We start from the raw sequence: 27,500 nt of genomic DNA, 5'->3' as shown, positions 1-27,500 counted from the left end.
TTGTTATTCTCCTATTTGAAAATCCATATTAAAAATGAACTTTTGCGAAAGAATTCAGTTTTGATTCAAAACCAGACACGAATTTTCTATGATTTTTAAAATCCTACTTTTATTTGATACACCCCTTCAGCTGGTCAGGATTTCAAGGGATCGCAGTGACGTAGATTAAGGAATGCGTGTTGGCGTGGGTGCTATGTTTTCTAGGTGATCAACCCAAAGGTATCGCTCTGTGATAGTTTTCAGTATTTTTCAATTAAAGAAAAATATATATGAGCTTTATGTCTATCATTGAGGAAGGTGCCTCTGAGTCCGGAAGCGAATACAACAGCAAAACTGTGGATTTTCAAATACGTTATAAGTCCAGAGAAGACTTGAGCGAGTTGTGTGCCAATTTTTAAAATGGCGGGCAATTTGAACGCTTTTAAAAAATCGCACAAAATTCGCCTGTCGTTCGAATGGAAAGATTATTTCGCGAAAGTTCATTTTTCAGATATGGACTTTCAAATGGGAAAATAAAAATTTTCACGTTGTGGGCATTTTAACCGTGAAGATTAAAGTTCTATCCACTCGCAAATGTAATTATAATGGCAGCACTTTCTTATCAGTCCAACTGGGCGTCGAACCCGGGAGTGGCCTACAGCCTGAGTAACTTCAGGTGCGCTGAAATACAAAACAGTATGTTATCTTGCATGGCTTACATTGCTAGGTTGTTTTTGATAGGAAACACCCGCTCTCCAATTGTGCTGATGGGGTTGTCAGAAAGCAAGCTGTTGGGGAATCAAAAAATTATCAAGTTGGTAATTTTCTTCCACGAGTGACAAGGAATCTGAGATTAAAGCAAAGGTGAAACATGATTTAACGTTTCACTATTTCACGCACGAGAGGCCTGGTATAGTCGGTTTTGGCCTGATTTAACTGACATACATTACTCGAAGAGACTTTGAATTCCTGAAGGCCCCGTCTGGGATTTCTTGAAGTTTGTTTCCACTCAATGATCTAAAACAGAAAAAGTTGGTGATTGAAACAATAAATTGCCTATACGCATTACGTTTCTAAAGAATATTGTTTTCGGTGAGAGAGGCAATTAAAGGGAGAGGAAATATGATATTTTAGAGCGACAGTTCACCCAAGGCTGTTACCTTGGATAGCATAAAACGGTGTGGCAGGGTCAAACCATGGTAGCTGTGATTTAAAATACGTTTCGCTGGTCTTTCTTACAAATATTTAAGTTTCTCAAGTTTGGCAAAACTTCCATTCGTCAAAAAGGTGATGTTATTCTGTAGGAATCTGAGGCAAAGCAGAGTAAGATTATGTCAATAGGTTTTCACGAGTAAAGTAGTTAACCTCATGGTAGATAATTTGTTACTCTTTCCACCTCTTGGTGTAAATAGCAGTGAAGGTTTGAAATATTTCCGGTTTGAGCCATCCATGGATAGATTTATTTAAAAATAAAGAAATTGAATCGTTTTTTTTAAAAATGAAACCACATTTTTGAATTAAAGGAACATGTTTTGATGTTTCAAACATCACCAGCCATAGTAAGTATAACAGTTAAATTTTTATAAGATGATCAGTATTTATAACTATCAATGCAATGATTCTTTAGAGATTAATAAATGTTCCTTACAAGCGGATAAATTCAACTAACACACGGCCAAAGAGTTCAGAGGAAGAGAGAAAAAAAGGGAAGAAGCTCTCTCAATCAATCAGTTAACAATTGAAGCGATCATGCTGAGAATCTTCATTGCGAAAAAAGTTAGGACATCTCTCAGGTGAGTAGGCTTCTTTAAATGACGGAAGATCCATTCAGTCAACAAGAAGTTCGGCGAAACAATTTTTGCCTGGACAAATCATCGGCCAAATAGAGACGAAATGCCACAATAGAAAAATAAGAGTTCCCGAAGCCTTACAATTACGCATATGAAGCAAAACGCAAAAAAAAAAAAAAAAAAAAATTAAGGCAGACGGCAGGCCAAGCATAGTTTTTTCCCTGGTCCAATTAATAACAAAAGCATCAATGCCCTCGGATTCTGGATTCCTCGAATTGCAACGAGCGAGTATAGCATTCGCGTGATTTGAGAAGCGATCTTTGTAATTAGGCTCCCAAACTGAGTCAATTAAATGACACGAAAGGGGCGAAAGGCCCCAGTCATCCGTGTTACAAATACTACTGAGAAAATCCGTTAGGTCATTTTCAGATCTCGGGATCCATTCCATCTCGAACGAAATGCACGTTCGCAGCAGATATTGAATAGTGACAAAGTTTCCAACTTTAAATGACCTTACAACTTCCCGCGAAATTATGTGAGAAACATTTTTGTTGGACAAATTTAACAGCAAAATTTCTCTGAAAGTGAAACTCCCCAAAGGATTTGCTCTTCAATCCCTTTCTTCTTGGAGACGTAAGTTTCTGGTTGCACCTCTGAAGCTACTTTCAACGCTAACTTCCTCTGTGCCTTATGGAGGCTCGAAAGGATTTCAACACTCTGTTTAGATCGAATAAGGCTACATCACTGTATCATGTAACAGCAATGTTATGGTACCACAAAACACCGATTATGTGATCATTATTGTGATGTAATTAGTTACCTTGGCTACGGGAAAGCCCAGCAAAAACACCCTATATTTTGGATTTAGTTGCTCATACCTCAAAAATGAACTCGGTGACTCCCCTTTTTTATTGCTGAAAAGTGATTAGAAGGCTACGATGAAATTTTCGGCAAAGTTTAAAAAAATTCTGTCCAGAGGATTCAGAGCAACCTCAAAAAAATCACAAAATTAAGGTGGCTCTGAATCCACTCGACAAAAATTTTTAAAACTTTCCAGAAAGTTTCATCATGCCCTTTTAATTACTTTTCAGAAATAAAAAAATGGGGCTCACCGTGTTCGTTTTTGAGATATAAGCAACTAAAGACAAAATAAATGGTGTTTTTACAGGGCTTGCCAGTGGCTACGGTGACATATTACGTCACAATAATGACTGTATCTCGTTCAACAATAATTCGTGTTTCACTTGGTACCACAATATTGCCAATACATGGTACAACGTTGCGGTGCCGATCCTTCTAATAGGAGCGTCACTTGGAAGTGATGAAACTGATACAATAGAATACAATACATACTTAATTGATCGCTCCCCATAGGGGCTTTTCAGGGCCAATGAAACACAACGAAACGACAGAACAGAACAACAACAACTGTTAAGAATCCTAACTGACTGGAGGCAAACCAGTTGGCTATTTACAAGTGCGGCTGGGAAGTTGAACCAGGGACTACCAGGATCAAATTCAACGAGTGGTCAGAGCGGGTCTTGACCCGGGATCTCCCGATCTCAAGGCAAGCTCCCTAACCACTGGACAACACTGCCTCCTGATCGAGTCTCCTTAAGCAAGTTGCTCTGTAGGCCCTTAATTTGCGTATTTATTGCGCTTTAGAGGCCTTCTTCTGAGCCTCTAGAACAGCATTCATATCGGGTGGGATGGAAGAAGATAAAGATGAAGAGTTTTTTTCATTCATGAGTCATGAAGGCCAGAAAGTAAATTAAACAAGTAAGAGTGAGTGCCTTTAGAGAGAACACCAAGGGTGGTTAATTTACATACCACGCGTCTTTATACACCCTAGCCAATTGAAATCCCCTGATAGGATAGAAACGGGAGCTCCTCTTTTCGTCTTAAGTTGGCTAAATCTATATAATATATAGATTTAGCCAATCCTAAAAGCGGAGCTCCGGGCGGCAGACTGGTTATTTATTCCTACTGCCTGTAGGGTTTGTAAAAATAAAAGGTTTCGAATTGTCCGCGTTTTGATGTTTCCAGTTGCTGCTTTAATAATTAAATCATCTTCTTTGCTTTTTTCTATAGAACAATTCATTGCCTAATTAGTGAATTCCACGGTAAATTTTACGCTAAAAACCGATATCGCATGAATCAGGAAGCGATGAGTGCGACATCGGTTTTTTCAGTAAAATTTACTTTGCACTTCACCAGTTTGGCGATAATTTTTTGTTGAACCGAATGAGTGTTAAAAGGAAACAAGCACACCCTCAGCGAGCGAATGGAAAAGGAAAAAAAGCCATTTCAGATCGAGTCAACTGTCAATAGCCAGCGAATAGGAATCATGCTAAAATTAGAAGCCGTAAAAACAACTTTGTCAGTTCAAGGTCAAAGAAGAGTTTTACTGATGCACTTTATTCCACTTTGTCTCTGAAAACAAGACCATTCACATTTTGACGTATTTCATTGAAACACGCTAGGTTGGCTTGGTACAAAAATCGGCAAACTTTGGCAATGCAACCAAGAAAGGACGAACTTCAAACCGGCGATCTGCTCCAACACTTAAATAACGTTTGGGTGCTTTAAGCAAACTTCTGAAAACACAAGCTAGTGAGATTTCCCCCAAATTTTACGAGAACTCATTGCGGTTACGTGTTTATAACATAAGGACAAAAGTTTCTTGTCACTGTCGAGGCACAACGAAAACCAGTTGGGCAAACGGATTAAAAAAGCACTTGTTCGCTCGCATTTTAGAGGAAAACAAACAAACAAATCAACTCTTTCTTTATGTCCAAAAGAGTACAGATAATTGTTATTTAGTTCCAGTTGCCAATAAAAATTCGATTCTCATTTCTGAACAAAGGAAGAACCGATTAAACCAACAATAACGCATCCGTAAAAGTAACAAACGGTTTAGTGCCCAAGGACAGAATTTGTGTGCTAAGGATGAGCTGTTACTAGTATTCTGTTTTGTCGTTGTCGTTCTCTTTCGCTCAGTCCTTTCGTTTCTCTTCTAGACATAGATCCTCCAGGCATCATGTAACCTTATCAGAGCTTCTAACGATATGCCAAAAATTGCAATACAGAGAAAAAAGCGGCTCTAAGCAAATTAAAAATAAACACTCAGCTTTAAGTTTACATCCCGTCGATGCTTGACTTGAATAACTGCGTAGCCACCAATGTGGACCACAGATATCATGATATGTCAAACTGGATTGAAACCAGCGCAAAATGCAGGAAGAAAACATCTTCGAAACCGTTTTGCACCTGAACACGAAAAGCGTTGACTGTGTAAGAACTTTCGTTGATATATAGTATGGCCGTGTAGCCGCGTCGATCCACAGAAAGCGCGCGAAAAATGAAGCCTCGCTTATGTTCAGGTGAGTTATCTGGGTTGAGCCTGCAATCCAATCGAAAACCAGTACATGGTCAGCGGTCAACTTAAAAAAAGCTGACCTTCTTGAGATCCAAGCTTGAGCCCGCGACATGGTCACGTGATACTGGTCAGCGGATACGTTGTTTTGGCAGGTGTCAATTAATCAAAAGATGGATGTCCAATATCAAAGATGTATGCTGTAAACTAGCATGATACTGGTCACATTGGCATACATGGAGGGGTGGACGTACGGACGGACGGACGTACGTACGTTTGTACGGACGGTTGATGACGTCATGGCTTTAAAATCAAGATTTCTCGCATCGATGAGTTACCATATTTTCTTAACAATGGTGCTCCGCAAGCTTCAGACGATAAAGAACAGAAGGAAATCGATGAGATCCAATTTGACGAAGAAGATAAACACTATAAACTAGTATCTGGTGTCACAAAGGAACCGTAGGTCAATCGAACTTGCATGTACTCGACTTCGTAGAGAAAAGGAACAAGTGACCGAGAACCATGGGCAATTTCAAGCTTTGTGTACTGATGATATCCAACCGAAGGAGGCAGACACTTGGTTATTAGAATCGCAAGCAGTAGTAGATGAGATTGTTTGTAGAGCTGTTGAGTGCGAAGAAGACAGAATAGAGAGTGGTGGACCTGAATTTGACGTTTTAATTGCACCCAAAGAACGAAAACAAATCGGTCATGCCGGTAACACGGAAGTCGCCAGTCTTCTTTTTTAGAGCAGCAAGAAAAGTGGTTGTAAAACAAGTAAAGCAAGTTCATTCTCGTCTAAAGCAAGGGCAAAGGCAGTTGCAAGGGAACTTGATCTAGCTAAATTAAGAGTGGAGCAGCTTAAGGAGAAAGCTCTTTTAGCGGATAAAATTGCAGCACAGAATGCCCAACTATCACTAAAGAAAGCCGAACAGGAAGTTGATAGAAAAGAGAAAGAAGCATTGCTTCTAAAGCAAGAGACAGATGAAGATGATCTTGCTGTACGAGTGAAGGATGTTGAGGATGCTGATTCAGTGGCCGGAAAAGCAAACAATCAATCAAGAAGACCCCCTGGCAAGGATTCTAAGTCTGCAACACAGAAAGTAAAGGAATGGCTGGTAAAGGCAAACACCAAAGAAGAGCCCGGTAAATTGGATGATAAAGACAATCTTCTTGATAATACAAAAGACCGAGAAATTGTTCTGAATGCAGAGAAATCAGGCCTCACAAGGTCAGCTTTGGTATCGTCTCTTCCCAAGCTTAAGTTACATGCATTTCATGGGGATCCCTGTGAGTGGCCAAACAGGTATGGAATGTTCAAAGCACTGTTACATGACTAGTGCCTTTCAAAAACGCAAAAGATGATCTATCTGAAAGCATCCGTAAAGCGATCAACAGAGAACGCCATTGCAAATTTGCTCTTTAATAGCACAATACATGTATATAAAGAAACTGTTAAGGAATTAACTCACCGATCGTGAAACCCAGAACTCAAATCGAAGTCGTTAATTAACCAGAACGTAAACTGGGTGGCCTGTGGAGCGTAAACTGGATGGCCTGTGTTACATGTTACACAAAAACAGAGGGCACTGAGGTGGGTGGGATTGAAGGCGCTGAAATTGAATTTTCCCAGGAATAATGCCGAAAATAAGAAAACACGAAACAGGGAAAATGTCTAAGAATCCAATAGCTACTCCTGATAATTCCTACAATGGAAGAAGCAGGCTAGGGGATTCAGCTCGAATGCGGCATATTTCTCATCATCCCAAGAGCTGCTCAGTCCAGAAACCAAAAACTACTTATTTTTGGTTTCCTCAGAAAAGAAATGTATCTATTTTGACTTCAGGGTGAACTATTTACACCATGAGGTTGAGTGGGCAATCAAAACCGAGTTTGTACTTGAAATCTAAATATCGGTGAGAAGCAAAAACAAACGTGCAAACACATGAACCTGAATAATCGCAAATCATAATGCTGACAATGGTTAATTAATATTGTTACGAGTTCGAATGTTTTGAGGAAAGGTAGCTTGCAAACTAAACTGAACGCAGGGTTGTCGGAACAACAACAAGAAGATTTATTCCAAAGTGAACGTAGTTTCCACGAAGTAAAACTCTTAACAGCACGTACTCAATAAACTTACACGGCCTCCGCCAACTTGAATAAACACAGCTTCCGTCACACTTGACTAAACACGGCCGACGCAAACTCTCTTCGCTTGTGAAAAACTAGTTAGAAAAACACTCCGCTTGGACTCGTCTACTTATATACTCTGACAATAAACTTCTAGAAGTTTCTAAATTAGTAATGCATTTAATTATAGAAAGATTACAAAGCACGCCGATTTAGAAACGCTTACGCATGAACCTAAAAATAAACAAACTACGAACTCTCGCGAAGCTTCTAGAAAGTAACGCTTGTCACGCAATACTATTTTTCGTAACAAATATGATTTTTTTACTATCTGAAAGATTTTGGGTTGGATTAAAGCGATATGTTGTTAAAAATTCTTCGCGTTATTGAGTGATGTAAACAATCTTCGCACTAGTAAGCCGTGGCAATAAGTTGGGTTAACCATGAACCAGTTAAAGAAATGTTGGTGGCTTCCGAAATAAACTTCATTTTACACTAGAATAACTAAACAAATATTTTCTCACGTGCAAAACTACGGCTACCTACTAATCATTTGCAAGACAGAAATACAAAAAGGCTAAAAAACAACTCGCAAATCAACTATCAATATTAGTTAAGTTCGCACATGATCAATCCACAAAAACATTTTGGTGTCAGCCTTTTTGTATCGCTCCACGGTTAATTTACTAATCTCAACAGTAGTTTTCTCCCAACCAAAAAATACCTAGAAAAGCTTTCCAGTTTTCATGTCCTTGATTTATTCAGTTTAAACACAACTAGTAGTATCAACCCTGACCAAAATCTCGTAGATTTAAAAATAAACTGCAGGTATTTTTCTCCACATAGCTTTTGCACGGTGAAAAATAGATGTTATGATACAGATGACTTGTTTTCCCTGTTCCTTACGAAGGCTCGAAGCCTAAAGCGCAATTTTGAAAATCTCCCGACTCAACTTCTCAATGAGTTTGGATATCCTTTTAATATTGATGAAATGATATATGAAAAGGATCACACATGAACTGTGGATATGAAATCAAGTGAAGTTATGATCCTTGCAGTTATGAACGCAATTTTTGCAATTGCGTAGGGAAGCCTGAAAACTTCAGGACTTCAACGGGTTTTGAACCCGTGACCTCGCGATACCGGTGCGACGCTCTAACCAATTGAGCTATGAAGCCACTGCCGTTGGGAGCTTCATAGCTCAGTTAGAGCGTCGCACCGGTATCGCGAGGTCACAGGTTCAAACCCCGTTGAAGTCCTGAATTTTTCAGGCTTCTCTACGCAATTGCAAAATTTGCGTTCATAACTGCGAGGATCATAACTTCACTTGACCTTTTAATTCATAGGGATAACCGCAACCAGAATCACTGAAAGTGATCAGCCTGATGTCCATCCAAATATCCCTGGGTATAGATTTGATTTTGTTCCAACACCTCTTGCTGCTGGAGGTGTTGGAATGTTTATTGATGAAAATGTTAAGTATAGAGTCATTGAAAAAACCCTCTCACGTGCTGTTCAAGCCCTGTAGGTTGAATTACAATTTGAAAGGAAAAGTAACATTATCTGTGGTGTAATTTATAGGCAGCATAACTCCCCTGAGAGCTTTCAGGCATTTTTTGATGAAACCCTAGAAAAATTAGCAATTCTGGCAAGCCCATCTATGTCTTGGGAGACTCCTCAAAGTTACTACTTTATTCCCGCGCACAATTGACAAACCGACCAGAGTCAGCACTAATTCAGCCACGAGTGGTAATATAATCTCAGATATAAGCGATCACTATTCTCAGTTTTGCATTATTAAATCTTTCAAGGTAAAGAAATTACCTAAAAAAAAATTGTATCGGAAATTTTCCCGAGCCACGGAAGAGAATAATCCGAGATCAACTGGGATCTGGACTTGATAAACTGTGGAGATAATGTAGATGCCGCTTTTTTTCTAAATTCTTTAACAGCCTTAAAAAAGTAATCAACAAGCATGCGCCCCTTCGAACGCTATCTAATTGCAAAGCCAAGCAATTTTTTAACCTTGGATTGCTATGGGGCTACTTAAATGGCTTATACTTATGGTATAAGAGGCCCGGTAAATGATTGGTTTTCATCCTACTTAAATGGCCTTGTTCACACTACTGAAATTGATAATCAAATTTCATCTAAAAGAAACATGCTAACAGGGGTCCCACAAGGCTCGGTTCTAGGCCCTTTACTTTTCTTGATTTACATGAATGATATTTATAGTTCTTCTGAGAAGCTTTCTTTTTTAATTATTTGCTGATGATACAAACCTGCTATATGCTGAAAAGGATTTGAAGTCATTAGAAAGTGTAGTCAACATCAAATTGTAGAAAGTCTGTGATTGGTTAAATGCCAATAAGCTGACCATAAATGCAAAAAAAATCAAATTTTGTCATTTTTAGACCATCACAAAAGAAGCTTAACTATCAGATTAATGTAAGGATATATAATAATACCTCAAATAGTGATACTTCTCTTGAATGTAAAGATTATGTTAAGTTCCTTGGAGTGCTCATCGATAAAAAGTTGACCAGGAAATATCATATCAATTATATTGCCTCTAAAATTAGCAGAGTTGCTGGAATTATTGCACGATTAAGGCACTCCGTCCCTTTAAACACTTTAATCCAAATTTACCGTTCTCTGATTTTCCCATATACTTAATACGGAATTGCCTGGGGCCAAGCAACACGGGTTTATTTGAGGAAGATCTTTATCTTACAAAAAGGAGCTCTTCGGTTAATGTTCTTTGCTAGTAATACATCTCATGCTATTCCTTTGGTTTGTCTCCGCTAATGTTTTATCCCTGAATATACTTTATTTTGAAGCTGTGTGTTCTCTTATGCACAAGATATCTACCAATTCTGCGCCTCAGAATATCTGTGATCTTTTCACCAGTTCATCCGACTTTTATTCATATAACACTAGATTTTCAAATGTTGGTAACTTATATGTTAATAAATCAAGACTGAGTATTCGACTTAATTCCCTTTCCATTTTCGGAGCTAAGCTGTGGGATTAGCTTTGCTATATGCGGGCTGTGTATTTCTTCAATTTGTTAAATTTAAACATTGAAATTAAATGATTATGATGAAATAGAAAGTTCTTACAAAAACCTTTTCCAGCCAAAAACTTTATTGAAGCAAATAACATGGAAGATAAAAAAAACTTCCCATTTCACTGCGTGCGTTCAAACAAGCAACACAAGCTGTGTCAAAAACCATACGCAACTAAATAAATTTACTGAAATTTCCGAACAGTGTTTGAGATCAAACCCTGAACTGAAGAACCATTTCTTTCAATAATAAAACAAAAACTGGACAACAGGTTTTCTTTCAAATAATTCTTGACTATCAAGAATTAGTCAAATTTCAAGTTGTTTCTTTTACCTGAAGACTGTGCAGAGTTGAGTACAAATAAATAAAATTACAAAAAGCCAGAAAACTGTGAACACAGATCCACTTAAGGTGTTCGATTCCTTTTCTGATATCCAACCCCAAAAAGAGGACACTGCAGAAGACTCTGCGCGTAAAGACAACACTTAGTAGGGGAGTGACAGGAACGACCTATTGTGCAACGTTTCCATTTTCTCGACACGGGAGACGGAGAAATTCAATTCGTTTTCTGACTGAATTGCCTCTGGCGACTCAGTAACAAGCTTTTGGAAATGCCAACGCTTAATGATGACAATGCTTCGAGTCTGAGGCCATTTGTGGACAACGTACACAACATTCTAAGAACATTGAAGAGCTATAGTCATGGAGCAGACTTGAAAGCTGCTGCCAACATGCAAGAAGACATTAGCCGGTACTCCCTGTAACTGCTGAACGGCGGAGCAGACAAAAGCTTGCGTTGAAACCAAGGAAGTTAACCTAATTGACCAAGAGGTAGTTAGAGACCAAGGTCGACTGTAAAGAGACTACCCCAAGACATCAGAAAATTCCAAACTAGATCGTGGGAAGAAGACCCAGAGTCAATCTTCGTGTAGAGGAAATGGAGAATTGATTTTACTGGTTTTTTTTTTTTTTTTGTTTATTTGTTGTGAGGCCCCAGGCCCTCTGTTGCTTGGGGGACTAAGAAATGTCAACCTATTATGGGATAAACGATTTCTCGTGTGCTAGTTATTGAAAGTTTTCCCGCCCGATCGATTATAGAAGTGATGTTTATCAACAATCATGGAATAATAGTGCATTTTTGTCTGAAAACGACGGTCGTTCACGGCTTTGCACTGACTGATGTAGAGCTCCTTATCGACCGTTTAACCAGGTGCACGCCAGCGTCTTTTTCATAGTTGTGGATGACTCATCAATGTCCGACATGTTTGGTGATGAGCGACCTCCACAAGGGCTAACTCGGAAAAGGACAGCTCGAAATTGGGGATCACGGCATAGCAGCTCCAACGCGTACCATTTTCATATGGATTTGGAAGGTTTCTTGGAAGATGTCATTAATGAGCAAATGAAAAATTAGTCATTAAAGTGCACCTAAACCCAAAATTTTTTTTCGCTAAAAAAAAATTTGCGCATTTGTTGGAGTATTTTGGTGTAAGAATTTTTAGATTTGGTTAAATCCTCAGTTTTCTAAGTCCTTTCGAAATTTGTAAAATTGGTCTAAAAAGCCGCCATTTTGGCCCCACGACCGAGTTTGGGGGCATGGGTCAAGTGGCTGCTGTGACGTCAAATCGAGAACTCAAGAAGTTGCATTTCGCACATTTCTCTTGTTTCTTTGGGGAAGTTTTTTCGAACTGTGCCTGAAAATGCCAGCCAGATGTGTTGTGGCAGGGTGTAGCAACACCAGGAATTTAAAGCTTGGTATAGGTCTTCATACCATACCGTATTACGGAGATAATCGTCCCGAAGCCAGAAAGCGTCGGAAGAAATGGGTGGACTTTGTGAAGACGAAACGAGCAAAGTGGGAGCCATCGGAGAGTTCGGTGATTTGCTCGAAGCATTTCGTCCCGGAAGACTTTACTCGACGCTTGGATGTCACCATAGAAGGACAGGGAACTCCTCTGACTCCGTGGTTACAGAGAGATGACTTTGGGATCTCTGCTATCCCATCTGTTCATGCTTCAGCGATGGAAGCACACAATAAACCACCGAGTGACAGAGAACGAAGAATGGTGAGACTTCCCTTTCTTTTTAGAATTCATTAATCAACAACTTCCCTGCTAAACTCCTACTGATTGTAGCCTGTGAAATTCACTTTTTTTCTAGGTTGTTAAAGCGGCAATGAGGGAACAATTTTCTGACCTTGCAGCTGAAGACGGGCCAAAACGGAAAGTGGCGAGAGTGGCCGCAACTTCGGAGGCAAGTACCAGTTGTGAAAGTGATCACCCTCCAGGCTACGAAAATGTCACGGAATGCCCAGAACGAAAAACCCAACTCGAGATTTCAAGCACTGATGCGCCTGAATTTGGGACTGTGAATGACGTGAATACAGTAGAAGAGTGTGGAAATTGTATGGTGCTGAAGGAAACAAATAGGCAATTGTTGAATCGAGTCAAGACTTTGACTGGGGCTCTAGGGAAACGGAGGGAAGAACGCAAGAACGAACAAAGGAAACATCGCAGAAAAGGTATAACTTAATTTAGATCAAGAACAAGTCGCTACAGTTCAGAATACTCGGAAGGTAACGTAAGTGATGTGAACGTTGATTAGCCTCGCCTATGACCTGATAATTGTGCGTTTTTGTTCGGTTTGCAGGCAAATTTGCTTGTTATTTTTTGTATTAAGAAGCAACTACAGAATACAGGGCCATGCAAATTAGTTAGAAGCCTTTGTAGAGCGGGACACACAAGAATGGGAGCTTCTCTTATTCAATGATATGGAAATAAGTGGCCCTGTATTCTGTCGTTAAGCCAGTGGAGAGAGGCACTGTGAGAGTGAAGTATCTTGCCCAGGAACACAACACAATGTCTCGGACCAGGACCTGAACCACTCGTTCCGGAGTCGAGCGCATTAACCGTGAAGCCACGCCTCCCACTCATTGCCAGTACTTTACTAAAAATTCTTGCTTCGGTAGGACAACATCAGCAAGAATGCCACCAAACCACAGATTTTGCTCAAGGTGAAGAGTTTAGTGATAAAGAAGGTGGGTCAGATTCTGAAGTTGAATCAGTCGTGGAGGATGACGATGGGACAGTTGAAGTGGAGCTGGAAGACGACGAATCAGTGTACAACACAGAAACTGAAACAGAGACAGAGACAGGAACAGAGACAGATGAGGAAAGTGGAGATAGATCTACACGGTAATTCTATGTACAATTTTGTAGGAGGGTACCTGGAGATGGCAAGATAAACCAGTATTTTTTCTTTCATTAATTTTGTTTTGCATATATATCTGTTTTAGGTTGTCCCTAAAGGGAAAAAACCTTCTCACACAGCCAAAGCATATTGTGTTCCTGTCACAGTTATTGCTGTTGTTCCAGTTTTGCCATACGTGCAAGGCAGACAACCCAACAGTGGAGACCAGTGAGATTGGCACTGAGGCAGTGGTGAGAACAACCTGTAATAACCCAAAATGTCAAAAGCAGAATACCTGGTACAGCCAGCCACTCATGCCAGGCTATCGCATCCCTGCTGGCAACTTTCTGCTTTGCCTGTGCATTCTTCTTACTGGAGGCTCAGCGACCAAGGTCTTTCAAATGTTTAACCACATGGGCCTTGGTTGTGTTTCACTTACCACATTCTTCAATTACCAAAGGGTATGCACATATTATATTTTAATCAGAATTACAACTTGAATTTAATGGTGTAAAATGTTGTTGTTGAAAATGTTTAAGTTGAAACTTTGAATAATTACATTTCTTGAAACACAGATTGATGTTCAAGGCAGCTGGGCATACTTATATTGTGAATGTTGTGATTTTTTCCAAACACTGACATCCAGAAACATTGCTAAAAATTTTAACTTCAACATTTTCTTAGCAACATCGAATCATAAGGCAGGCTAAATTTTAGTATTTGCCTGTACTTGGCTGCTCAAAAAAGTAAAAACAGATGTCATGTCCATTCATGGTTGAGCTGTGAAGAAAATACAATAATTATAAAATCTTTTGTCTTTGCAGAGCAAACTCTTTCCGACCATTCATCTATACTGGCAGAATTACCAGAAACAAATGCTTACTAAGCTGAAGACACTCAGTAATGGAGTAACTATAGCAGGAGATGGTCGACATGATAGTATGGGCCATAGTGCCAAATTTTGTGCCTACACAATGTTCTGCTGCACTGTTCCAATGATTATACACTTTGCCTTGGTCCAGGTAGGAAGAGAGTTTCCTTGAATAATTATTATTTGGTTGCCAAAAATGAGTAAAATTAGCACTCCTGTGGCTAATATACTTATGTTAGTTCAAGTGGATTGCTTGCTGTCGAGGGATACTTATAGTTTTCATGCTTTGCAAGGCTGTTGCCTAACAGGAACCTGGTAGCCTGGGGCTCCCAAAAAATAGCTCTGGGCGCCTTAATTTTTCACAGCAACACCTTTCACTTCATACATTGTGTATGTTGGGCTCCTAAGTTCTCAGCGTTTAGCTCTGAGGGCCCCTTAAAAATTTTCTTAGGCAGCAGCCTTGCTTTGAGTGTCTTTGTGCAAAGATACAGCACTGAAATTGTCAACCTCTTCTGTACAAAGTGACAACAGTAGCAATAGAGGTCTTTTATGATACTGTATACAACATATTTTCATTTTAAATAACTTTATACCAATCATAAGGTATTGCCTCTCGTCTATAGACCCTTTCATGTACCCTTACATACATCTTTCATCATGTAATTTTGTTGTTGGTTTCTAACAAACTTTTTTTTACCTTGTTTATATTTACTGTATAGAGAAATGATGCTGGAAGCAGTCCAGCAATGGAATTTATGGCATTTAAACAGTGTATGGATTTTTTGCTTGCATATGGCCTGGTCATTACTACATTCATATCTGACAGGCATGTTTCCATTGCCAGCCACATGAAGAAAGTTCTCAACAAAATTGTGCACTACTTTGACATCTGGCATCTAAAAAAAAGTGAGAAATTTGCTATTGGTATATGTAGTCGAATTAGATGCCATTTAATTAGTGTTAAAAATATAAGCACTGTATTATAAATCACAGATAAATAGTTTGCTACAATGCATTTTTATTCCTGTCTCCATTTCAACAGAAATACGTAAAGTATTGTCTAAAGTATCTAAGGAAAAAGGGTGTGAAGCACTGGGAGAATGGATTAAGCCATGCGAGAACCACCTCCAGTGGAGTGCTACGTCCACATTCAGTGGGAATGGCAGAATAATTTGGGCCAAGTTCAAGGCCTTTCTGAGTCATGTGGTGAACAAACATGCTGGATTGGAGGATCCGTTATTCAACAAATGTTCTCATGGTGACATTCAACCCAGGAAATGGTTGAGAGTTGGTATGTTCTGTACCCCTTTCACTTGATTGTACAATGTATACAAATGTGGAAACTATTATAAAGGAATGCCTTTTATACCTCCAATCAAATTGACATGGACGAGAGGGTGTTTGGGTAAATAGTGTGTCTGTTCATAAACTTTGTATTGCATGGTTTTTGTCACACAAATGATTGCATATTTTTCTCAATGATCTAATATTACTGCTGGTATTTATCTCAAGGGACTGTTGTCTATGACAAGTTGTGTGCCGCACTGACCAATAATGCACTGGTGAAGGGGATAAAACAAGCTTCTCCTTTCGCACAAACTAGCTGTTTGGAAGGCTTTCATTCAGTTCTGAACCACTTTGCACCAAAAATGATTGCCTACTCATACATCGGCATGTATTGCAGGTACAAGAAGTATACTATGAGGTCTTACATTAATTCAGTGATTTTTTTTGTCAATTCTCCTTTTGTTCTCTTCTGTCATTATGTCATAAAATGATACATCCATTAGACAGTGGCATAATCTAACAAGAAACCTTAGACCAACTGAATACAAAGTACCTAATGCCAACCTGTACATCAACTACCTACCTGTACACTGTAGATCCCTAACATAAATTGGTTTAATTTGAATAGGGGGTTTTTGGCGAAGAAAAATCAAGAAGTATGTTTTTTCGTTGCTAGATGGTTTCTTTGTAATTTGCTTGTGTCATACCAAGTTTCACATAATGTGCATATCATTCCTTTTTTTAAATTTTGTTTGTTTATTTTAATTAATTTTTATTATGGAACTGTACAGTGCCATAAGATAGTTAATGTACATGTATATGGCACTACATTATATAGATGTGATATTATTTCCTCCCTTATGTCTACATCATTGTCTAAAAAATCTGCAGGCATATTTTAGCTGTTGTGCACTTCAACTTTAATTTGCAAAGAGAAGTTAAACATCATGGGACAGATGGAGTAGAGCGTGTAAAAGTGTCCTACCCAAAGTTTAAGAATGGAGAGGCAACTGTGAGGGATGTTAGAGTCAGACCAAACTTTGGTATGTATGTTGTACACAAACATGTATACCTGGTAAGATACATGCCTCATTGATTTGGGACTTAACCACCTTTTCATGCTATTTTCAATTTTCGTAGACTATGTGGAGGAGATTTACCAAACATTTGTAAATGCCAGCAAGGATGAATTAAATGAGGCTGCCAAAAAACTCAAAGATTTGACCCCTGCTCCAATGAACACAATGCTTGACAGACAACCAAGAGAGCAGGCACTACAGAAGAGAGCTGAAAGGAATAAGATGGTGACAAGAGATGTCCCTCCTACTACGCCAGGTATTTTTGAGATGCTGTTTTGAGTAGCCCAATGATTTTAAGTTTGTGCCATCATCATGCCACCGATCCCTTCTGTGCAACCTCCAGCACTACCACCACAGGGAATTAATGACAATTTGGTACTGTAACTGTTGTTGTTTATGTGTTATTTATATGCGGTGGTTTAGCATTACTGTTCATGCAGTTTAGTGTTTTCTTTGTTTTATTGCTCTTATGTTATGTTGCCTACACCCAAAGTAAAACAAGGAAGGTAAAATTGAACATATGAACCATTAAAAGACATTTATTACAACAAGCAATGTTATCCTCCCCCAGGGAATAATTTTCATTCTGTCTGCAACCAGTAGAACTAATTTGTTAATGGCATTGGGAACACATGAGATTAATTAATGTCTATACCTAAAGAAATGTTGAGTTGACCTTGGTGAAGTTATTCATTCATTTCTTTTTTTTTTTTTCTTGTCTCACCAGTGTCTCAAGTCCCAGAAAGTGGTACATGTAGTAAAGGATCGACCAAAAGAAAAGGCAGTAGACAACAAACAAAGAAATCATCGAAACCCCGTTACTGTTTAGCTTGTAATCGACCAATGAAGGGGCATAGGAAATTTCTTGACTGCCCCAAAAATAAAAAAAAACAATAGTTGTTGATTTGATTCTGCTTTATTTGGAGTTAGTTTGATTTAGTGTCCACAATTAGTAGTGCATCTGTGCTCAGCTGCAAAGATTTGATATTTTAATAAAGGTGCTATTGTTATTCCATTTTTATTGTGCAAGCTACATGTAGCACTTCCATATAGGGTAGTACCCCCCTCCCTGGGCCAAGTTGTTTGAAGCATGGTTAGCACTAACCGAGGTTAAATACCATGACAACCTATAGGCTTTAATGCCACTTAACCACGGGTTAGTGCTAATCATGCTTTGAGAACTCGACCCTGGTGTATCAAGTTTATTAATGAACTGGTATTATAATATTGTTCCTAAAAACTACATGCTAGTCTTCTTCATCAAGGTCAAATCCTGTGAAGCTTTCATCCTTATTGACTGGAAATTGATTTCTGATGGCTACATATGCACAAGCAGGTAAAGGAATCCTCTTCGCCCCCAACATTCCATAAACCAGCCTTGAGAACTCTCGATAGGAAACCCCTCTTAAGAAACTGAAAGACATCAGAGGAAAAAAGGTATTAACTATGAAACTTAAGGTCTGGCTAAACTAGAAGCATTGTTTCCTCGGGATTGCTACACAGGTGGCACAACTGGGAAACCTGTTGCAGAGGCAACTTTTGGTTTTGACAAAAGAAAGAAAATTTTCTTGTTTCTGCAACAAATGTTACCATAACATGACTCTTACACTTTTCGCTGAGCACTTCAAATCATATTGGAAGTGCCATTGCCAGCAACGAGTATTATAGGAACGCAGATCTACGAATCTCGAAAATGAAAACACAAAATTCACAGCAGTTTACATGACTCACCTTTCTTCGCAACCTGTTTGTCGATACATCTGTTTCCCTTTAGTTTTGTATTTACCCGCTGCCAACCTTAGACTCCATTTCTGAAGGCAAACCGCTTGAAAACCAGGATGTTCAGTTATACAGGTCAAGGTAGCATCAGGGGCAAGGTCTTGAAGGACAAGATCGCTCTTCATTGATTCTAAGCAACCTTCCAGCTCACTGCAGCAATAACATTCGCTGATGTTTTGAAGGGAAGTAATACCGCAGTTGCTACACTTGCACCTACAACGTACAAACACTACATTAATTAAGGAAAAGCTGTTGAAAGCAGTTGAAATAAAGAAAGGTAAGCACAAGATCATGCTAACACCAAAGTAAGCGCGTAGAAGCATCTGCATGTAAACAAAGTGAACACAGTCATGTTGCTATCGTACGTACCATTCGCTTACTTCAACCTTCCCATGAAACCGGTCCTTAAGTTTTCGTTCCAGTTCTTCGTCGGCCTCTCTTTTCTTTTCATAATTTGCTGTCCATTCCTCGTCGGCGAGCGGGTCGTCAGCATGCGGTGCAACATCTTCATCGCTTGAAGTTGGCGAAGATATGCCTGTGCATAACTCACGCATTGACTCCTCTGTTTCGATTTCAATGTCGTATCCAGCGATAAAAGAAATTTCCGAGTCCTCCGAGTCATAATTAATGTCTGAATCAGAAGATGTGGTCGACATTGTTAATTTAAGAAAATTCGTATCACTATGAAGCTCCAATGGAAACAATCTCGCTGTGCGAAGCCTTCGGATAATGACAATTTCAAGAGCATTCCAAGAGTGTGTTTTGAGGATCGTTCTCGATTTGACGTCACAACATCCCGCTCGCCCCAGACTCCTTTCACGCGGTCATGGGGCCATCGAAGCTCGACTTTAACAGGGCATAGCAAATGGAGGATTTTACCAAATCCAAAAATTTTCGCGGCAAAATATTCCAAACAATACGCATAATTTTTTCAGCGCAAAAAAATTTTTGGGTTTAGGTGCACTTTAAGTTTAGCAGCTCCTGATAAGAAAGTGAGATGCTTGTTAATGTATGAGAAAGAAAAAGTAGAAAGAAGGTTTTGCATGAATTTAACTGGTCAACCAGGAATGCTTTCAAATTTTCATTTAATTATTAACAGCCACTTAACTGACAACTGACAAATGGACGATATTTTATCTGACAACTGATATTTGCCACCCACCATCCAAATTCCCTTACAATATTCTTACAAAGAACAGGAAAATTAGAAAAAAAGATGAAAAAAGGAGGTGTGCAAACGAAAAACAGCTTACTCACCGTATTTAAAGCAAACTAAGCCAGCAAACGTGTAAACAGGCAAAAAAGGTTATATTAGCACACGTAAATGGATAAATGGGGTGCCATCTTTGCAGCAGAAATTATGACATGGAAAAAAAGATATGGTGCACAGTTATGCCCACAGGCAATTTGAGTAGTTTTGAATATACATTTTACATTTTGGAAAAAAGGAGAAAGAGGAAAAGAGGAAAAAATTGATATTTCGCCGTCACGTAGCAGAGGCCTGGTTGTGACCGGCAGGCGCTTGGAGTGCCACGTGATCGTGGTTTGTATTTGGCGATCGTTTAGCGAGTGAGGCATTTTACGGTCAGCCTCCGCCGCGTGCACAACTCCTGTTTCGTTTTTCATCCTATCGAGCTGAATTAGTGTTTAGTGTCTTCGTTAGGCGGTATATGATGGCGTTCATTTACATTGTAAGTAGTGTCTTTCAAGTAGAATACCCTAAAACCCCGAGGGTCGCACCACTGCCTTGGTCGGGGGTAGACGTTCCCCCTTTTTTCCACCTGCTGGTTTTTTTAGGGGTTTTCGCGTCCGTCTCTGATGCATTGCTTTTCTCTTTATTTTAGAATTGATGCATTGTTTTTTGTACCTACTACAATGCTTAATAAACTGGACGGTGGCTTGGCTGGCCAACGCGTCCATGTATCACCTAGCTCGAGTGTCCGGTTGAGTAGTGGAGGCAAAATAAACCCGACGTACATTTTTTAAAATTTAGATTCCGATCTAAAGCAAGCTTGACAAAATCGTGAAACAAACAATAATACCTCAATCTTCAAACGCTCTTTTAAAACTCAGTCAGACATGCTAACGATCTGCACTGTTTTCATCAGTCAAAATGTTTATCCCCCCGCCCTACCCCCTGCGTGGGTTACGGAAATGGTCATGAAGTGCATCCCCGATTTTACCGTCCGCGGAGGCCTCGGAGACAGCTTTAGCCCTGTCCGCATCCAAGTAACAACTTTAAAACACAAATACAAAGTTTTCCCTGAATACTTCACCCAAGTTAATTAGAGTTAACAGGATATTTATAGAGCAAGCCATGAGTGGACTCTTAAGCTGACCGAACTTATTCATCCAATTGATAAAGGGATAGATAAAGTAATTGAAAGGAAGAGAACTGGCTACGTGGAAGGACTATCCTGATAAAGTTACGGAGATACGACATTTATAGAAAAAGCGTATTTATCTATTAATTTACTTATTTGTTTTATTTATGTATTTATTGTATAAGAGCAGAACTGTGGAGATTTCCATCATGATTTTTAGTCTGAACAACTAAATTTTAGAAAACGTGTTCTATTGTGGTACCGTTGTTTTAAGTTCTTCGTATTCGTTCTAATTGCCCCAGCATCATAGACTTAATCCAAATCATTTGTGCAATCTCTTTCATCCCATATTGCTAATTTTCTTTCATTTAGTGTGAATCGGCAACCGGCATTTTATATGTATATTTTCTGCTGGTATGCGGTGATTACAGTTCATTAGCAGTTTGCTTCATCGTTTATTCACTTCTCTGTAGGACACGCCACTTGGTTCGTGTCCCTTAGGTATTCCTGATTGGTGTGGCTTCAGTATTTATAGACTGTTCAGAGTGATTTAGTCCTCTCTCTCTTGCGTTCCATGCTGACATTGAACTTGTTGCTGGGTAATATGACGGCTCGATTGGAAGCAGAAGTTTTAACCACTTCGGCGCCCGAAGTCTCGGAAAACTGTTCATCAAAGCAAGAACAATCAAATCCACCTTTGGTCGATCAAGTGCTCTCTCTGTTCAAAACCTATCTGGCATCTCCGAACTCGAGGGAAAAAGCAAGCAGCTCGAAGGAAAGTCGAAAGTCGTTAAGGAAGCCGCCGAGTTTAAATTCAAGGGTAATAGGAAACAGTTTGAGTTAAATGCGCAATTGGACCACATCTTTGGTCAGATAGAGGTCAGCTTGAATGAACCGCAAGAGGTTCGCAAGCTGGTAGCAGAAGGAGGACAGCTCATAAAGAAACAACAGAAGTTAATAAAGCTCGCAGACAGAAGCAAAGATGGGTGGCTGGTAGTGCAGGAATACGAGTCGGACGAGCTTGCTTCCAACTCTGAAGATGAGAAGAAAATTCGGAAGGCTAAATTACCGGCTGAAAAGAAAAGGAAGGAATCTAAGGCGAGTTCTGGCAATGCTTCTAAAAATTTTAAATCTGCTAGCGATGTTCAGCTTTTTCGCGGTAAGACCTTTTATTTTCTTTGTGATGTCTCACGTTGGGTTGGATTTCCTGAGCATCCAACCATCATTCCCTTGGTATTGTATTTCTATAGTATTTAAGGAGAAAATAATTTACGTTCGTCTGAGCGCAGCGAATTAGAACGTAAAAATATTTTCTGCTGGTATGCGGTGATTACAGTTCATTAGCAGTTTGCTTCATCGTTTATTCACTTCTCTGTAGGACACGCCACTTGGGACGTGTCCCTTGGGTATTCCTGATTGGTGTGGCTTCAGTATTTATAGACTGTTCAGAGTGATTTAGTCCTCTCACTCTCGCTTTCCATGCTGCCATTGAACTTGTATCCCCACCCGCCCGCCCTTGTCAGTTTGTTTATTTTTCATCATTCTCTAGCGTGTCTTTTATCTTCTTGTTCCCAGGCCGTACAGAATATCTTACAGGCTTCAATCATTGTTTCAGATGTAATCGCCCCGGACACTGGGCCAAGAACTGCAGAATCGGAAACCCTTTTATCGCACAGCCCAACAGAAGCGGTTTCCATTATTCGAGCAGCGCCACACCTACTGAGCCCGGATCAGGAGGATTCAATGACGGGGCATTCAAATATTAGTGGTAATGACGCTCCTTTTGACCAATTTATCGAGATAATAAATGATTGCGAACACGAAATTTGACTGGGTCGGCTGTTTTGCGGGTTAAAAGCAGTTTGAGGAGAAATATATCTTTCTGGCATGGTATAGGTGCGCCAGAGTTGATTTTATCGGTCATTCGAGGTGGTTATCGTCTTCCTTTCGAGATAATTCCCTTTGGGAACGTTCTCAAAAGCAATATGTCTTCTCTGCATTATCCAAAATTTGTTGAGAAAACAATTTTAGATCTCTTACATTCGTATCGGGTGGTAGAAGTCCAAGTTCCCCCTTATGTGGTTAACCCCTTATCTGTGTCCGTTCAACCCAATGGGAAGAAGAGATTAATATTAGATTTAAGGTACGTTAATAAACATCTTATCAAACAAAGAGTCAAGTACGAAGACTGGAAGATAGCCTTGTCTTATTTCCAAAAGAGAGCGTTCATGATTTCGTTTGATTTAAAGAGCAGTTACCACCATATTGCTGGTTTTCACTCACGTGATCAACAGCCATGTTTTTCAACGAAAACAAAAGGAAGCGTTTGCATAATAATAGAGTTAAATTCCCGGAGGATTTGGTCGGGGCACCAACATGGCCGCCTTTTTTTTGTTTAGGGCACCAACATGGCGGTCGTGACGTCATGTGAAAACCGAGAATTGACATTTGCCCAGATCATCAGACTTTCTTAGGTTTCGCGAGGAAGTTTTCAGCTGATACTGAGTTCAGGTATTTCGTATTTACTGTTTTGCCTTTTGGATCGGCCTCAGCCCCTTTTATCTTTACAAAGTGTCTTTAAGCCACTTGAAAAATATTGGAGGATCCATGGGATCAGTGTTGCTCTATTCCTGGACGACGGTTGCATGGTTAATTGATTTTGATCAAGTCTCCTGTTCAGCGTTAGTTGCTTGTGTTAGATCCGATATATGAAAAGCCAGTTTTATTAACAAGGACGAGAAGTCCCAGTGGACTCCTTGTCAGGTCATTGAGTGGTTAGGTATACTTTGGGACACTATAGTTTCGGAACTATTCGAATTTCGGATAGACGCTTGTCTTGTATTGCGGACTGTGTTCAAAGAATGTCGCAAGACATTTTATGGTGTCCGCTAGAGAATTAGCTTCCCTTGTGGGTAAAATTATTTCCGCTGGTGCAGTGTTTGGAAACAATCCCAGAATTATGACCAGATATTGCACAATATCTGTTGCAGCAGCGCAGGATCAGGATTCAAAGTTTACTTTGGATCAGTATTATATAAGAGAAATTGAGTTTTGGGAAACCAATTTGGACAGAGTGAATTTGGAAAGCATTGTAGATTGTCCGTTCAGACCGTCTAAATATGTTGTTTCTTCTGACGCCAGTGCCACAGGATATGGTGCACATTTAAATGTTAACGGTGAACAGGTATGTCATAAGCAATGGGATGTACACGAGACGGTGTGGCATGAGTTCTACTTGGAGGGAGTTAACAGCTATTGTATTTGCTCTAGAGTCATTTTTGCCTCGTCTTAAAGGCTCTTACATCAAATAGTTTTCCGACAGTCAAAATGTCTGTAGGATTATCCAAGTTGGAAGCATGAGAAAAGATTTACATGTTATGGCCCTTAAGATTTTTCAATTTTGTGTTGATAATTGAATCGCATTGGAAATCCAATGGATTCCCCGAACTAAGCGTATTATTGACGGAGACGATTGGCAAATCACAACTTCCCTTTTTGAATTCCTGGATTATACTTGAAGGCCAAATACAGTGGACTATTTTGCCAATTTCTATAACAAGAAAGTCAACAAGTTTTATCTGAGATTTTGGAACCCAGGATGTGGCGAGGTGGATTTCTTCGTCCAGAATTTGACAGGGGAAAAAATTGACTTGTTGTTCCCCCGGTAAATTTAATCCATAGAACAATTGACTATTTGTATACATCCAAGGCCGTGGCTACTTTAGTTGTACCATTCTGGCCCTCGTCGCATTTTTGGCCCATTATTGGCAGGAAATGTTTTAGTTTTGTCATGGATTATAAGTTGTTTCGCGGATGGACTGTTCTGAAACATGGAATTTGTTGTTAGGCTCTACGAGATTCTTTGGACAAATGTGAGCTGTCCGCATGAAGTTTTGATTATATATGACCACTGGGTCTCTATTACTCTTATGATGATCAATAATGATTTATTCGAGATTTATGTGTAGTGGGTATAAGGACGGTTGTCCGCTCATACATCAGCAAGAGGGCGCTGGCCTCGGATTGGGAAAGCAATTAATCGTCTCCAGCTCATATTCTGAGGTTGTTTATGTAGTGTTAGAAGAACGCTTGTCCGCTCATGCGTTAGAAAGGGGGCGCTGGCCCGATTTCGCCGACCGGTAATTGCTATGAATCTTGTATTTTGTTTTCGGTGTTTTCTTTTACATATTTTCTGTTTTCTTTTGTCTTGGTTTTGTTTTTCATTAGATGTAACTCTCAAGGTTATTGGGATAACCTCCCTGATCACGTGAAACCAAACACGAAGGATCTCCTGACCTTGTTAATGAGGTCTAAGGCGGATTCCACAGTTAAAAGATCTACAAAAGAAATCGTCAAGTTTTCAAGATGGTGTAATTTGTCCAGTATTCAGCCGTCGCCTCCTTTCTCGGTTTCAGTCGTAATTGCTTATCTTCATAAGGTATACCCCGGTATGTTAGTTCCAAGTCTTATGCAACACCAGTATTGACACATACAGCCCTTAAATGGTTTCATTCCTTTATTCCTAGCATCATTAGCAATCCCTTGGATGCAGCAATTTGCCATAATTTGCTAGAGGCGGCTAAACGTAGTAAACCAGTTGTTTCTAAGAAGGAACCCATCTCTGCTGATATTATTAAGAAAATCATTGATAAGTATGCTGGTCCTTCAGCTAATCTGAAGGACTTGCGTTTAGCTGGCATGTGCTCGTTGGGTTTCGCGGGGTTTTTTTGTTATGATGAATTTAGTAGTATTTTGCTTAAATATCTGGAATTCTTGCCTGATCATTTTTGCGTGTTTGTTCCTCGCGCCAAGAATGACGTTTACAGCGATGGGAATAAGGTTTATATTAAGAGGTTATTTACCGGTAATAAATGTTGTCCTGTTGCCCTTCTAGAAAGGTACATTTTGATTGCTGAGGTAGATCTTAACAGCAATTTACCACTCTTTAGACCTTTAAGATTGTTCAAAGCTTCCAATACTTACAAGTTGTATGGAAGTAAGCTCTCGTACAGGAGATGTAGAGAGATATTTAAGAATTGTCTCAAGGAACTTGGCTTAGATTACAAGTTTTATGGCCTGCATAGCTTGAGATCGGGAGGGGCCACCCCCGTGGTTAGTGACAGCACCAACTTATCAGAACGCTTACTTAAATTGCACGGTCTCTGGAAGTCGGACTGTGCTTCTAAGGACATGTATGTCCTTGAAGACGTATCTAAACGTTTAGAAATAACTGCTAATTTGAGATTGTAGCTGTTATGATGCATTAACTGTAATATTCTTTCGTCAAATGTATTAATAAATGTCAGTTTGGATTGCCTGAGCATCCAACCATCATTCCTTTGGTTTTGTATTTCTATAGTATTTAAGGAGAAAATAATCTACGTTCGTCTGAGCGCAGTGAATTAGAACGTAATTTCATTTTCTGTTAAAAGAAAAAAATGTAGATTTGCTTTTCTTGCTTCGCATAACCATAAGGAAAAAAAACTTAAAATTAAAACTTGTAATCTTCACATCTACATTACAAAGGACATATTTTCCAACTGGTTAAGAGAAGCAAAATACCTCCTTTCAAATTACTCAAAATTTAACCAAAAAAGGAAAATGAAAAAAGGTGAGCCAAGAGTGGTCATGTAAATACTCTATAGTTTTCTGTCCGCAATTCTTTTGAGTGACCAGGTGCATGGCTATTTCATATTTTAATAGTTCTTTGGGGGAAAATACTTACAGCTCGGTTAGATTCATGTCTACTGAGAAAACATCTCTCAAGTCATTGTCTTTCTGTAGTGCTACCCCTCTTAATATACCATTTTAAAAAGTATATTTAGTACCAGTACAATATTTGAAAAACGAAATACAAAAAAAAGCTAATATTAAAATCGAGAGTATCCAAACGAAGGGGCGCGCGCGGAGCATCATTTTTAAGAAAATATGGTAACCCATCGATGCGAGAAATCTTGGTTTTATAGCTATGACGTCATCGACGGTCCGTACATACGTTCATACGTCCGAACGTACGTACGTACGTCCACCCCTCCATGTATGCCAATGTGACCAGTAGCTTCAATGAACAAGACGATGGCCGCCATGAGCGAATCGCTTCTCGGCAAAGGCGCCAGTTGTTCAGGGGAAAGGAAGGACCCCAAAATGGCAGAATCTGCCAAGCGAAAACATGAAAGCATGAATTCAGATCTTGAAGAACTGCTGGGCGACTGTAGTAAGAAACACAAGCTCGATGAAAGTGACCCTCTTCTAGATGAAATAGCAAAGCTAATGCATGGAGAGGAAAAGACCGACCGGGCAATAGCTGACAGTCTTGCAAAGATTATCCAGTCTCGCTGGTTGAACAAATTGAACGAAGAACAGCGGAAAAATGTATGTGGAAAATATCTTGGGCCTAGCAACTGCAGCAAACTGAAAGTAAATCCTGAGATCTGGAAGCGATTTGATCATATCGCTACGTACGAGGCAAAGAGCTAAGGCTGTCAGCTGTCACCGTGACCAAGGTGGAATATATTTGTGCAAAGACAAAAGATTTACTGTTGAAAGCTCGCGGGGAGAAGATTACATCCCCTGACACCAATTAGCTTATAAGAATGAATGCAGATGCCATTGCTCCGTTGGG

The 27,500-nt window shown here is 39.6% G+C and overlaps 2 protein-coding genes across 2 annotated transcripts in view; both read right to left on the bottom strand.

The window, feature by feature from the left end:
• LOC137988305 (uncharacterized) overlaps positions 1 to 27,500 on the bottom strand; it is a gene marked incomplete at its 3' end in the record, with an annotated part of 80,586 nt that overhangs the window by 41,712 nt on the left and 11,374 nt on the right. The window contains exons 2-3 of the mRNA XM_068834339.1: positions 925 to 996; positions 699 to 767 (exon numbers count right to left, since the gene is read on the bottom strand). The remainder of the gene's footprint in view (positions 1 to 698; positions 768 to 924; positions 997 to 27,500) is intronic.
• Positions 17,233 to 19,274, bottom strand: LOC137988245 (uncharacterized). The gene is made up of 3 exons (XM_068834290.1): positions 18,924 to 19,274; positions 18,507 to 18,767; positions 17,233 to 18,188 (listed from the first exon to the last, which is right to left on the bottom strand). The coding sequence occupies exons 1-3, from the start codon at positions 19,208 to 19,210 to the stop codon at positions 18,023 to 18,025; spliced, it is 714 nt and encodes a 237-aa protein (XP_068690391.1). The 5' UTR covers positions 19,211 to 19,274; the 3' UTR covers positions 17,233 to 18,022.

The sequence above is a fragment of the Montipora foliosa genome, unplaced genomic scaffold, assembly GCF_036669935.1.
Source record: "Montipora foliosa isolate CH-2021 unplaced genomic scaffold, ASM3666993v2 scaffold_412, whole genome shotgun sequence".
Classification (NCBI taxonomy): Eukaryota; Metazoa; Cnidaria; class Anthozoa; order Scleractinia; family Acroporidae; genus Montipora; species Montipora foliosa.
This window is presented reverse-complemented; position numbering and strand designations above follow the sequence as displayed.